The sequence below is a fragment of the Triturus cristatus genome, chromosome 12, assembly GCF_964204655.1.
Source record: "Triturus cristatus chromosome 12, aTriCri1.1, whole genome shotgun sequence".
Lineage (NCBI taxonomy): Eukaryota > Metazoa > Chordata > Amphibia > Caudata > Salamandridae > Triturus > Triturus cristatus.
The window spans coordinates 526,477,740-526,492,210 of NC_140595.1; the positions used below are offsets into that span (position 1 = coordinate 526,477,740).

Genomic DNA, 14,471 nt, shown 5'->3' on the forward strand with positions numbered 1-14,471 from the left:
TAAAGAGGAAGATGAAAACGTATTTTCTTGAATCAAAAAATGTAATCTTACCTTATCTACAATTCTGCCAGTTACTCCCATTCCATTAAGGATTGTAACATTGACAATAGTTGGCATCCCTCCGTAGTAGATGGGTTGGGAGCAATAGGGCCACATGTAGGGGCATTCTGTCAGGTCAACATAGCTTGGACTCAGGCTAGACATAAAAGAAACCACAACAGTGTCTGCATATTTCAAAATAAACCGGTTAGTCTGGAAAAAGATACAAAAGCATGCTTAAAAAAGCAAGCAATAACAGATTGTAAACGGTAGCAGAAACAACTAGAAAAAAGCAGTGTCTAAAGAAAAAGTGTAGTATAGAGAATACATCACTGAAAATAGCCTTTGATGAACCTTGAACCGGCAGTGAAAGCTTTAACAGTTCACTCTACTCACTGAAGGACAGGCCCCAACTGCCTTTTATGTGCTGGCCCAGTATTGACGACTGTGCTATTAAGGATTACCAGAGAATCAGTGATTGTCCCGCAGATTTAAGGAATACATTGGCAAACAAGTCTATTCACTACATACACACACACACACACACATACACACACACAGCGGCTGCCTTTGCTCCAACTGAACCATCAAGGCATGTACCCTGATATATGCAGGTGACCTGCCACTCAGAGGCACATATGTAGGATTCTACTAAATGCAGGCTTCCTTAAAGTTCCAAACTAACATTAGAGACATGACTGTTCTTTTGCCAAGTCTAGAACAATTTTTCAAGAGGTCTTCAAATAAAAGGAGCCAGTTCATGTTCGCTCTACATACTCCAATTACAGATTAGAATTGCACCACAAATTGTTAGATATGACGAATGAGTCAAGATTTTGGAACACCGTCTCGTCTGCTTCAAACAAAAGAGAACAAAGTGCGTTTCTGAAAGATTAAATTGTGTATTTGGTCCCAAAGAATATAATTGGAGTGAAACAAGAAAAGCCAGTGATTAGCCCATGCTCAGATTGACAAGTACGGACTTCAGGATAACTAAGTATTATTTCTGACATGCTGGCTGAGTTTTCACAATAGCCGTTTGAACACCCATAGGTGTGGCCGACATGTCATTCTAGTTTGTTGAGGCTCTACTTCATATTTTAAACTTCTTAAGAAAATACTCCTACCAGGTCTAGTGAACTGATTCAGTCATTTACCAAGAGGGGGTATAGAGTGGATTTTTAAGACTCAGGGTTGCCAGTGTCTTTATTTAACAAACATGCTTTAGGGTATAGTTGCATTGTTTTATAGTCAGTGGTACAACCAGGTATTCTAGGTGACCACTACTTTTAAAAGTATAAAGCTTTTTTTGATTACATATTTTTCAACTGTAATTAATTTTACATTGCGTATATGTGTTGTGCGTTATTTGTACTATAACAAACTCTATGAAACAAAAAAGTTGCACTTTGGCACTTGACATCTACATGAGTTGACCTAAGTGAATTCTGGCATTTTTGCAAAGAAAAATCAAATGAAATAAGACTAACTTGTACTAACTTACATGAAACTCCAAAAAAGAACATGCATCATGCCTGTACCAGAAAACAAAGAGGAAAAAGAACATTGAAAACTAAATCTACTGACCTGGCTTGAGGTTTGTAGCTGTTAAGGATCTGATAGGCTCGGAGAAGGTCCAGCTTTCCATGGCCTTGTTCAAACATATTGACTCCAGGAAGCCTAGCTGCAGAGGCAATGAGAGCCTGCTTCATACTGGCTGGATTCACAAGTTCACGATTCCTAACCGTACTGTAAGAGAAAATAAATTATGTTTAGCTTGTGATAATCAGCTACAGACTTACAAAGTTCTGGCTAGTGATGAACGAGAGCCCATTGCTGGACGGGTGAAATGTGAATAAAATTATGTGCACTGCCCAGTCAGGAGTCAAGTGTCAGACAGCGAGGTGTCTGAAGAAGCCTTTGAACTGCATTTGCATAGGTTTATTAGACAAAAGTGGGAACCTGGTTTCTAACACATGTTTAGATGGAAACTGAGCACCATGGGGATTGGAAGAACAAGTTACTTACCTTTGTTAACACTCTTTCTGGTGGATATTCTAACCGCAGATTCCTCACATTCCAAATCTCTCCAGGTGCCAGACTGGATGCAAAAATGTCTGGACTAGCCCACGTGCACTGGTAGTTGGTATCATCAGCCTCCATTGTTATTCCATCCCACCTCCAGACATAATGGTACACAGCCACACATTGGCACCAGCCCTTTGTGCCAATATCATTTTAACCATAGAAAACGTCTAAATGACCTTCAACTGAGAATGACAGACAACAAAGGACTAGATAATGTGCGACCTCCAACTTGCAACGTTATTACCTATGACAAGTGTAAATGGGTAGAAGGATGGGTGGAAAAGGAATCTGCAATAAGACAGCGAATCCGGTAGAAAGAGTGTTAATGAAGGTAAGTAAACTGTGATCTTGATGGATACTTCTAACCGCAGATTCTATAACTTTTGAAGCGATACCAAACCTGTACCTTCATAACGGTGATAGGTCTGAGGAGTGGAATTTAAATGAAGACCTGCAGGTCCCAGCGGGCAAATTGGCCATCCCTCCAAAACAGAGACAACACAGTAGTGCCTAGTGAAGGTATGGACGCAGATTAAGCAGCATGCTAGAAATCAAATAAAAGAAAGCCTTTAGCAAAGAGTTTAACAGTTTTTGCTCTGGTAGAAAGTGCCTGGCGGGCTACTGGCGGTTCTAGAAAGTGCCTTAAGGGCCACTGGAGGTTCCTTTCTGGCCACAACGTGTGGCAAAGAAATAAATCCTAAAAACAAAGCTGCTCATTAATGGACTTTTCCATCTGCATCAGCGAATCTGAAAAAGCTGATCCCCCTACAGTGCTCCTCAGTTCTATCAAAAAAGAAACTAAGGACCCACTTAAGATCCAACCAATGAAGCCTTGTCTCTTCCTTATAGGTATGCAGCGAAGAGAAGACAACAGGGAGTGTGACAGACTCTCCCACATGAAAGGGTGTCACCACCTTATGGGGAAATGCAGCCAGAGTGTTAAGTACTAACTTGTCTGGCAAAAAGTGGAACATGGAGGCTGGACAGACTACACCTGCAACGTTCTCCCACAATGTGCCAAACTAAGGGCAGCAAGAAAAACTTTTCTGATTTTCTCAAGGGGCAGTTGTGCATTAGTTCAAAAGGAACATACATCGAAAAGGTTAAGGATTAAACTGAGGTTCCAATGCGTCATAATAAATGGAGATGGAAAATCATAAGAGAGCCCCTATATAAGAATGTGTCACAAAAGGTGACTTGTATAAAGTGGGTTCATCAGATAAACCAAGGAAGGCCTGAAGGGATGATAAGGAAAATGCTACTTACCAGTATGCATCTGTTCTTGGCATGTAGAGCTGCAGACCCACACACTATGCATAGATCGCCATCTGGTGTTGGGCCCGGATGTTTGCACTTGTTTTTGTCTTGTAAAAGTCTTTGGAAGTCACAAGATAGGTGACTCCTCCTTTGGACGATAGTGTGCATGGGCATCGGCTCCATCTTCAGATTGGTTTTCGCCAGCAGGGAAATTATGTTGTTTTGTGAGAAACAGATAAGATGCCCATGTATGCTGTGTCGATAGGACTGGAACAGATAAAGGTAGCCGGGGAGGCAGGTGGGCGTGTGTGGATCTGCAGCTCTACATGCCAAGAACAGATGCATACTGGTAAGTAGCATTTTCCGTTCGAGGCATATGAGCTGCAGATCACACACTATGCATAGATTGTATAGCAGTTCCCAACCTTAGCGGCTGCCACCAGTATCTGCTGCAGTAGTTTGAAATAATGTTTTCAGTACAGCCTGGCCCACACTAGCTTGCGGTTTTGTTTGCACATCTACACAATAGTGCTTTGTGAATGTGTGCGGTGTAGACCATGTAGCTGCTTTGTGGATGTCATCTAAGGGAATGTTTCCTAAAAATGCCATTGAAGCCCCTATCTTTAGGGTAGAGTGGGCTTTAGGGGGAACGGATTATGTACATTTTGCTTTGTGATAGAAAATCTGAATGCATTTGACAATCTACCTTGCTATCCCAGATTTTGATATGGGGTTGCCTTTATGTGGTGGCGAGAAGGACACGAAAAGTTGTTTTCTCTTGTGAAAAGGTTTTGTTCTTTCAATGTAATAAAGCAGTGCTCTTTTTACATCTAAAGTGTGAAGAGCTCTTTCTGCGACTGTTTGTGGATGCGAGAAGAATACTGGCAACTCCACATACTGGTTGATGTGGAAGGGAGAAATAACCTTAGGGACGAATTTTTGATTAGTTTTGAGAACCACTTTGTTATGATGGAGTTATAAAAAAGGTTCTTGAATAGTGAGTGCCTGTAGCTCACTGACTCTTCTAAGTGAAGTAATGGCCACTAGGAAAGCGACTTTCCATGTTAGAAATTGTAGCTCGCAGTTGTGCAGAGGTTCAAATGGAGGGCCCATTAGTCTTGTGAGAACTAGGTTTAAATTCCACAAAGGTGAGGGTGGTATTATTCTTTTGAGGCCTTCCATAAATGCTTTGATGGCAGGTACCCTGAATAGCGACAAGTGTTGTCTATTTTGTAAGTAGGCTGCTATGGCAGCGAGGTGTAACCTAATAGATGTGTAAGCTAAGTTACACCTTTGGAGCTGTAGTAGATAACCTATGATGTGTTGAATAGACCCATCTAGAGGATTGATGGTGTTATTGTGACAATATATGATGAATCGTTTCCACTTAGCTGCGCAGCAGACACTAGTGGTGGGACGTCTAGCTTTCTTGATAATGTTCATACAGTCAGGGGGAAGGTTAAGGTAACCGAATTCGAAGACCTCAGGAGCCAGATCGCTAGGTTGAGCTGTGCTGGGTCCGGGTGTATGATCTCTCCACGGTTCTGGGATAAGAGGCGTGGGGAGAGGTGTAGTTTTTGGTGCAGGACTACAGATAGTTCCAGTAAGGTGGTGTACCACGGTTGTCTGGCCCATGTTGGAGCAACTAGGATGAGAGTGAGTGAGTGTTGCTGTAGTTTGCGCACCACCAGTGGAATGAGTGGGAGAGGCGGAAAAGCGTACGCAAATCTGCCTGACCAATTCATCCATATCGCATTGCCTTTGGAGAATGGGTGTGGCAATCTGGCGGCGAAGTTTGGGCATTTGGCGTTTGTGTGTGGCGAAGAGATCTATCTCTGGTTGCCCCCACATGTGGAATAATGGTTGAAGAACTTGCGGATGAAGTTCCCATTCGTGAATCTGTTGCGTCGGACGACTTAACAGATCGGCTATGCTGTTCTGGACTCCTGGGACATGCTGGGCTAGGAGAAATATTTTCTGAGGAATAGCCCATCTCCATATGCTTTGCGCTAGTTAAGAGCTGTAGGGAGTGTGTCCCGCCTTGTTTTTGTATGTAGTACATGGCTGTCATGTTGTCGGTGCAGACTAGGACCGCTTTGCCCGATATTTGTTTCTGGAATGCCTTCAGGGCTAGGAAGATGGCTAGTAACTCCAGGTGATTGATGTGGAGTAACTTTTGTTGAGGGGTCCACCTGCCCTGTATGGTGTGATGTAACAGATGAGCTCCCCAGCCAGAGAGCGATGCGTCCGCTGTTAGCACAACCTATGGAACCGGCTCGATGAACGGTCGCCCTTTGGAAAGGTTTTTGGTGTTCCACCACTGCAGAGAGCGGTGTGTGCGACCGTCCACCAACACCAGATCTGTCAGCTGACCTTGAGCCTGGTTCCACTGACGTGCGAGACATTCCTGCAGGGGACGCATCTGGAGTCTTGCGTGAGGTACTATGAATATGTAAGAGGCCATCATCCCTATCAATTGCATGAACACTCGAGCTGGAAGAGAGTGCTGCGGCTGAAATTTTGATATGAGGCTTTGTATGCTTGCTATCCTGGCTGGGTTGGGATATGCAAGTGCTTTTGAGGTGTTTATTGTGGCACCGAGGTACTGTTGTATGTGGGAGGGTTGTAGGTGAGACTTTGCGTGGTTTATCGTAAACCTTAAGTCGTGGAGTAGTTGGATTGTGGCGTGAGTGTGATGTACACACGGATGATATGAGCTGGCTTTTATTAGCCAGTCTTCTAGGTAGGGGAAGACATGAATCGGTTGTCTTCACAGGTGAGCTGCAACTACTGCTAGACACTTGGTGAAAACCCTGGGTGCTGTGGTGAACCCAAACGGGAGAACTGTGAATTGGTAGGGTTGAACGTCCACTACAAACCGGAGATATTTCCTGTGAGAGGTGTGAATGGGAATATGTAAGTAGGCGTCCTTGAGAGCTAAAGTGGCAAGGAAATCGCCCTGTGTGAGAAGAGGAAGGACTTGTTGAAGGGTGACCATGTGAAAGTGGTCTGATTGTATGTACAGGTTTAGGGGTCTGAGGTCCAGGATGGGTCACAGAGCTGTCCTTCTTTGGAATGAGGAAATACAGGGAGTAAACCCCTGTGTTTTGCTGATACAGGGGAACTGGTTTTATTGCCGGTTTCTGTAGGAGGGAGATTACCTCCTGCTTTAATAGTGCTAAATGTTCTGTTGACATTGGACGTTGTCTGGGTGGTATGTTTGGTGGGGTAGAGGTGAGTTCCAGACAATAACCTGATTGAACTATTTGTCTCACCCACCTGTCGGTAGGGATGTTGTTCCAGACAGGTAGGAACTGTAGTAATCTTCCCCCGACCGGAGTGGGATGTTCCGGGTGGAGTGGAGGGAAGTCATTGGGTAGGGGTGGAGGCGGATCGACTGTTGTTGGTTTTGCCTCTACCTTTGTTATTGTTGCCTCTATAGCCTCCTCTTTGGTAACCTGTGGTGAATGTGGTTTGGGCGGGAGCCTTATAAGATGTGGAGGGGTTGTCAGAGGAATAGCCTCTGGGGGTGCCTCTGTAAGAGGAGCGATGAAAAGAACAACTGGGAGCTTGCGATTGCAAAGCTCTCATTGATTTGGCTGTGTCAGTGTCTTTCTTCATTTTTTCGAGAGATGAATCCACAGCAGGACCAAAGAGGTGTTTTTGGTCAAATGGCTGGTGAAGGATGGAAGTTTGCACCCCCGGCTTAAACCCTGAAATGCGTAGCCATGCAGGCCTACATAACAGGACACTTGTGTTGATGGCTCTTGAGGCAGTGTCTGCGACATCTAGAGCGCACAGAATGGAGGTGTTGGTGATGAGCGTACCCTCCTGTATGACGTTGTTGGCCTTACTTTTATACTGGTCAGGGAGGTGTTGCAATAGGGTTTCTAATTCATCATAGTGTGCCCTATCGTATCTGGCCAACAGTGCCTGAGTGTTGTCTATGCGCCATATATTAGCTGCTTGTGACGCTGTACGCTTGCCAGAGGCGTCTAAGAGCTTTGATTCTTTTTCGGGTGGTGGTGCGTCCCCCGATGTTTGTGAATTGGCCCTTTTTCTGTCAGTGGAGACCACTAGGGAATCCAATGGTATTTGTTCCCTGATGTATATAGGGTCTGCTGGGGCAGATTTATACTTTTTTGTCAATCCTGGCCTAGCCCCAACAGGGTCTTTGAACACCTCTGGGGCATGTCTAATGACTCCCTTTAACATAGGAAGAACAGAAGTGGACTTTTGGGCTGTTTCAAATGTGTCCATTAAGAAATCTTCCTCCACAGGGTCGGTGTGTAAATCCACCCCGTGGTATTGTGAAGCCCCATGAATGAGTTGGTTGAAACCCACGGTGTCCTCTGGAGGGGAAGGTCTAGAGGGATAGATGTTCTCTTGTGGTATATTGGAGACGTCTGGTGTATTATAATCGTCCCATGGGTCTGGGGTTGAAGGCGGACTAGGATCTGGGTCATCGTCTGCTCCCACCCCCCCCATCATCTGAGGTGGTATCATCATCTACTGGTGGAGGAGATAAGGACAGAGATGGAGAAGGGGAATGATGTGGAGGGGGAGGCAAAGGAGGAGGAGGTGCAGGGACTCTGAGAGGAGATGTACCAATGTCTCTCTTCTTTGGTGGAGATGGAGCCGGTAGAGGCATGTCCATTGGTCTCTTTTGAGGGCTTATAGTGAGTTGCCCTGTTTTAGGGTCCTTAATAAGTGTTTTGTGCAGTGGATCTGGTTGAAAAATTTCTTCTGTTTCAGGTTGACCTTTAGGTGCCGATTTTTTCGGTGCCGAAGGCTCTTTAGGCTTGAGAGCGTGAGGTTTTTAGTCTCCGAGGGGGCCTGCGGGACCAGTTGTTGTTTCAGTTCCGAGGGTTTTTTCAGTGCCGATGATGTCGAACTTGGTTCCAATGGCTTTTTCGGAGCAGATGGCTGGGTACCAGTATGTTTCGGTGTCGATGTGGTAGTCGGCACAGTGGAGGAAGAGGGTTTCTTTTTCGGTGCCGGGGTCTTGGTGTCGGCTCCAACAGAAGGCTAACTCGATCCAGAGAAGCCTGAAGGCTTAGTTGTAGACTTATTTGCCGGGCCCGGAGGCGGGGCGTGAGAAGTAGTATCCCGGTGAGCACCTAGGCCCGAAGGAGAAGGTGTCACCAAAGCCTTTTTGGGGGGTTTTTAGGGAGGGGGTTGGGGTCAGTACTTATGACCCGCTGCCCAGGAGTGATGTCTTCGATGGAGTCATTGCCGAGGTGCTGTTTGGCCCACTCCTTCTCTGGTACATAGACGCCCTTGTGGAAAATGTCATCGGGAATGGATGTCGACAAGCGAGCCATGGTTCATCGAGCTCGACTGTCCCGAATAGTCTTTTTGGAGCGGAAGGAGGCACAAACTGGATAGTCTCTGGCCTCGTACTCCGGTGAAAGACACAGGTTACACACCTCATGTAGATCTGTGTGTGGAAACTTCGATCCACACTGAGGACACTTTTTAAATGGAGTCCTTTCTATGAGCCACGTGCTGTGGCCTAGGTAGGCCCGAAGGCCTTAGTCGACGACCGGAACCGAAGACTTCGAAGTTGAAGATGCTCATCGATTAGGAATCGCGATCGAAAACAATACCGGTGAAGGATTGCGCGTCAAAAGTTGAAATGTTCACGGTACGGATCTGGTGCGCGAGAAACACATCCGAGCCTGATGGCGGAAAAAAACCAATCTGAAGATGGAGCCGATGCCCATGCACACTATCATCCAAAAGAGGAATTGCATAGTGTGTGATCTGCAGCTCATATGCCTCGAACATATTGATTAACCAGTGCTCAAAGCAAACCTTGCTGAGCTAGAAAAACATCAGTAAGGTTTATCTGAAGAGGGCAGACCTATCGTTCTAAGTAATGCAATACAACCAATATTCAGAATAAATTAACTTAGTGAGCAAAGGTGAGCAGTCGGAATAACATCCACCACTTGCATTGAAAGATCAAAGCCTCTCAGTTGATTCCACTCAATATCCACGCATGGAGGTGGAGAGATTATGGAGGTTTAGATGCAAATTCCTGCCTGATTGTTGAGACTGAAGGTTCTTTCCAACATGAAAAATCAAAGCGTGGCTGGAGGTGGATATAATGGTCCAATCTAGCTCAGGGGTTATGTAAAAGTGGATCGACACGTTTCTTGCCAAATTATAGTCATTATCGATCTCGCAAATTCATCAGTACCGAATCTACTGAGGATTGGGTTAATGAGGGTACATGTGTGTTAGCCACGCCCTGACCATCAAGTACAGTCTAAGCAACGTTCCTAAAATCATCTGCAAGACCATACTCGCCATTCCTATACAGGATGTATAACAGCATCGGAGACGCATACCATTCAAGGCATGCACAGTGACAGATGAAAAACTCTTTTGCCCAAAGTATGAATCTTTTTGGATTCCCTATCTAGAGGAGCAATATGGAAGGCATTTAAGTTCATCTTGCTCATCGAGGCCTGCATAAAAATATTCTAAAACCGGGTGCTGTGTGAGGAAGGATAGGTACCACAGAGCCAGCCTGTGGGGCTCACAGGTGGTAAACAACATGGGGTCTGGACTGTACGGTCATAAGGGTCTCAGTTAGGATCTCGCTAAACGGTAGCAACAGCTCAGATGTTGATAGCCCAGTGTACAAACTTTGAGTCAACAGGTTTGCCCAAACATCCACTGTGGGAAATTGTAAGTCCACAGCCATACGCACCACCACCATGAAGGAGGAACTTGCCTCAGTAGGGGAGAACATGGACACATTTAGGTCAGTCCCAGTTGAAGTGTCCACAATGCTGGCATTCTTAAGGTCTAAGATCAATATAATGAGATGGGAGTAGGTTGTCAGCCTCCTCGTCATCCTCTCCACTGTAGGACATGTTCGAGCCTTGCATAATACACGTCACAACCTAAAATAGCCTCCAACCTCCTGTAATTGTGACTTAAGGGCAGAGGAGCAGGAGTCGAGTCATCCTCAATCAAAGGCTGCACCTCAGTGATTTCATAGTGTGCCACAGGGCAAAGTCTCACCGAAGTCAGCTATGAATCTGCTGGTAGAGTCAAGACAGATTCCAAAACTGGACTACACCAAGAACAACTGGCAAGGTGTGGAGACGTAGCCTGGTGGCAGCAGATGACTTGGCTGAGGTTAAACCGAGTAATTTGGCACCGGTGAAGGCCCAACCTGCAAAAGCTTAGCTGGAAGCCAAAGTTACACCAGAATGACACAGAACCATTTTAAAGATTTGCAGCCTGGCCTCATTGACTGTCTTATTCTGCTGTGTAGTCAAAATGATCCGGGAACTTGGGGCACATAAGTTGCAAGGCGGGTATCAACTCAGATTAGGATGTAAATGGCAAGTTGAGCCCTCCGATCACCAACTATGCAAACCATGCTTCGACTAAGTTTTCATTTTGGACTGGTCTTTGGACTTTGACCTGTGCGGGCCTGAAAATTGAGAATGGGAGAGAGAATAACCTTATGACTTGGACTGACCCATCCTTTTATACAGCTTGACTTCCCACTCTCTGATGGCCTTTATGTGCATCTGTCTCAGGACTATGAGTTGGGTTTACCAAAGAATAAAACATGTGGGCCCATGACCAAATTACATTTCCTCCATGTGTGGCAATTTGGGGTGAAGACATCACTGTACAATGTCCAGTAATTGCTTAATTCAATAAAACCTCTAAAAACGTTAGGAGCGGAGCTCTGGATTAGCATAGATGATGTAGAAAAAGAGGAACAGTCATCAGCATGCTAGGTTGGACCCTCTAAACAACTCCGTATTGTCCCATCTGGAGGTGGGACAGAGTCATGGCAGAGGGATAGTGTGCCATGTATTGGTATGATGGTTATATTGTGGAGTTTTCCTGATCCAGTCAGGTGTCTGGGGAGATTCAAAAGGTAAGGAATTAGTAGCTATAAGTATTCATCAGAAAAGAGCCTTAGTAATTCCACTGGGAGTTCCGGTCAAGTGAGGGGATTGATGAAAAACCATCAAGCCCCATGACCACAGGCAGCCTTCACTATATTTAACAATCGATCTTAATTGGTAAATGAATCAGCATTTAAGGGTCACGTGCATGCTATTTGGACTTCTACATCATTTCTGTAGCTAGTTATCTTTGTCAAAATAAATAGAGGAAAAGGCTAATATTTAGTGAAAAGCTACGGAGAACCGAAAACCACCTGCAGGATAAACGATATGTCTCCAGGCAGCACTGAAGATAATCAAACAACTTCAGGAAAGAATAAATGTAATTCAGGGCCTTCAACAATGCATACACTGAATGAGGGTTTTGATCCTAGCTGAAAAGGAGGATGGTAGCCCCAAGCAGTATCGGAACCAGGAACTTGGTGCAAGAGAAGGAATAATTAGAAGCGTTTTGCACAAAAAGTAATAAGGAAATGCAATCTGTCCAAAAGGAATTATAAAATAAGCACTCTTCTCCCAATGGTGGCCGCCAGAAAGGAAAAACATTAACAGAGGGCACACCTTACAAACAATCATAATAAGTCAGTCAGCGTAGGCTGCACATAGATAGAGAATACTAGAGAAAAACTAAAAAGAGAGCTACTTCAAAAAAACTAAAAAGAGAGCTACTTTAAAACACTAAGAGAGAAAGACAAAACCGAGCAAAAAGAGCTTTGAGCCCCCCAATGTGAATAAATGTGAAACACATTCAAATCAAGCCTCTCCCTTTCGTTAGCACAGTCTCAACAGAGATGAACTTCTGCAAAGAGCAACATGCGTAGATAATACTTCAAAATGGACTAACCTAAAGATACAATAAAAGAAACTTAACTTGCCCATCCTGTGCAAATTTGATGGCGTCATGGATTGTTGTACAGTAACAGCTGCCAACTAAGCACAGTTTTAGGGGTCTGACGATTACTCATTTGGAGAAATTTACAAACATAGATTTAAAATCCAAGGTGCTGAGACTATTGCAAATGACAGATACATGATCTGTCTTTTGAATGCATAACAGACCATGACATAAGTATATTTTAACAGTAAATTTTAAATGGACACTAGTCAAAAACCTAAATTTTTCATAGTTTAAGAGTAACAGAATGTGCAATTGCCAATTTTGAAAAGAGCAAGAAAATGTAAAATATATAAATATGTACAGACTTCCATCTACTTCAGTACCTTGAATGCCAATGCCCTTCAAGCAACCTCTGAGACAACATATACTTTAACTTTGTGATTCTTATCAAAAAATGAATCAGAAAGCGAATCACAGGAAGCCAGACGTACAGCAGCTGTACATAGACAGTGCTCACCTGACTAGCAAAGTGACAGCACCAGCCACAACAGGAGACGCCACACTGGTCCCAGAGAGAGAGCGGCAGCCGTCCTTCATGCCGGAACCTCTGACTCCCGACCCATAGGTGACAATGTCAGGCTTCATCCGGCCATAGCCTCCAGGAAGTTCCTAAGAGAAACCAATCACATATATAAAAAGAGTGACATTGTTAATTTGTGAAATGTCTCTGGTCTTCTACTACTACGTTCCCCCAGGAAGGTCTTTCCCATGCTAAACTTACGGTTTCAACAAGACAGATCATAGTTGGAAGGAAGTTTGCAATTTTTAGACAAACGTTTAAAATCCTCTTCTGTAAGTTCCCAGCCCACTTATATTTCTGCATAACATAATGTGTCTCTTAAAATAAAGGTCACCCCAACACCCTGTGCCCCTTAAAACAGGAGGGTTTTAAAGTGAAAGGGTTGCAGTCACACAACTTGATGGTACATTACAAAGGAGTAATATCGCAGTTGTACCAACCTTTTACATCTGCATCTCAAACATAACAGCCCTGACCTTAGAGCAAAATATCTTAAGATGGAAAGCGTCTTACAAAAATACTGCAACAAAGTTCTCACCAAGACGGTTGACCCATCCGAAATGCACACATCATACCAATGCTAAAAGTACATAATTGTAATAAAATACATATAAGTGCACCCTGTCTTTTTCCCAGTATGCACGGGACTGGAATACTGGCATTCTAGTTGTGTGTTTGTTCAATGTCTATTTCAACCATATTCTTACTGCTGCACCATTAAGCGGCCTCACAGCCATGCCCTTCAAATAATACAAAATAGACAAACCCATAAATGGTCCTAGATTTTCAGATCTACACTGCAGCAGTGTCACCATACAATGGAGAAAGATTCCCTGAAGTGCAGGTGAGATCCAAAGGACTAACTTTTGAGAGGTTTTTCCAGGGACTGGCGAGTTCAGCATTACCTGAATCTCAGGCGTGGCTGGACTAGAGGTGTGAGGCTCCTGACACCAAACTTACCCATGTTGTCATCCCTCGAGAGGAGAAGCGTGCTATGTTATCTTCAAAGTCTATGCCTCCAACTCCAATCACATCCATCTGGTCTGCAGGATTGTTGAGAGTACTAAAACAAGAAGTTTGATAAATGGCAGAGAAACACTTGCCTCAAAATGGTCGCGTATGCCCCTCTTGCTAAATCTATTGCACACAACACTCCTAAAATATGTTGGTTCACTTCTTAAACACCAGTTATTAGTTTTGCTCAGTTTCTGCTTCCTGGACACGGCATATATTAATTGCTCCTGGATCAATGGTAAGCAATGTTTTTTCCCCATCAAGGAAAAAGCATTACAAACTAAGAGACTTGACTATGTATTGAATAAGTTAGCGTGTTCGTTCTTAAGTTGTTTTTCTATGTAAACTTCTGTGGCAAGGCACTAGTACTTGCATGAATTGTGAATGTTTGGGTTCTACTGCTTAACATTGACTGTCTCTCGCTCTGTGGACACGTATACAGCACAAACGCATCGACACTTCCCTACCGTCACTCTAACCACCTACCAATAATAAAGGTTTAGGATGGCAGAGTTGATTTTGCAGAAGGCAGAGGAATAGGCGGGACTAACTGGAACTTGTAGTACTTTTGCGTTTAAATACTGTGTCAATATAAAGACAGCAGCCCATGTGACTCTAAAGCTTCAATTAGATTTTAGACCAAACTTTTCAACATACTTTCTTTATAACTTCAATACATAATAAGAAATTAAAGACTTTTGAAAAGTCG

General features: G+C 44.1%; 1 protein-coding gene across 1 annotated transcript in view; it reads right to left on the reverse strand.

Moving 5' to 3' along the window:
* The window catches only part of MBTPS1 (membrane bound transcription factor peptidase, site 1), a 362,069-nt gene that overhangs the window by 91,165 nt on the left and 256,433 nt on the right, over positions 1–14,471 (reverse strand). The window contains exons 9-12 of the mRNA XM_085638544.1: positions 13,709–13,811; positions 12,686–12,837; positions 1,627–1,788; positions 52–196 (exon numbers count right to left, since the gene is read on the reverse strand). Coding sequence (XP_085494670.1) covers positions 52–196; positions 1,627–1,788; positions 12,686–12,837; positions 13,709–13,811 — 562 coding nt within the window. The remainder of the gene's footprint in view (positions 1–51; positions 197–1,626; positions 1,789–12,685; positions 12,838–13,708; positions 13,812–14,471) is intronic.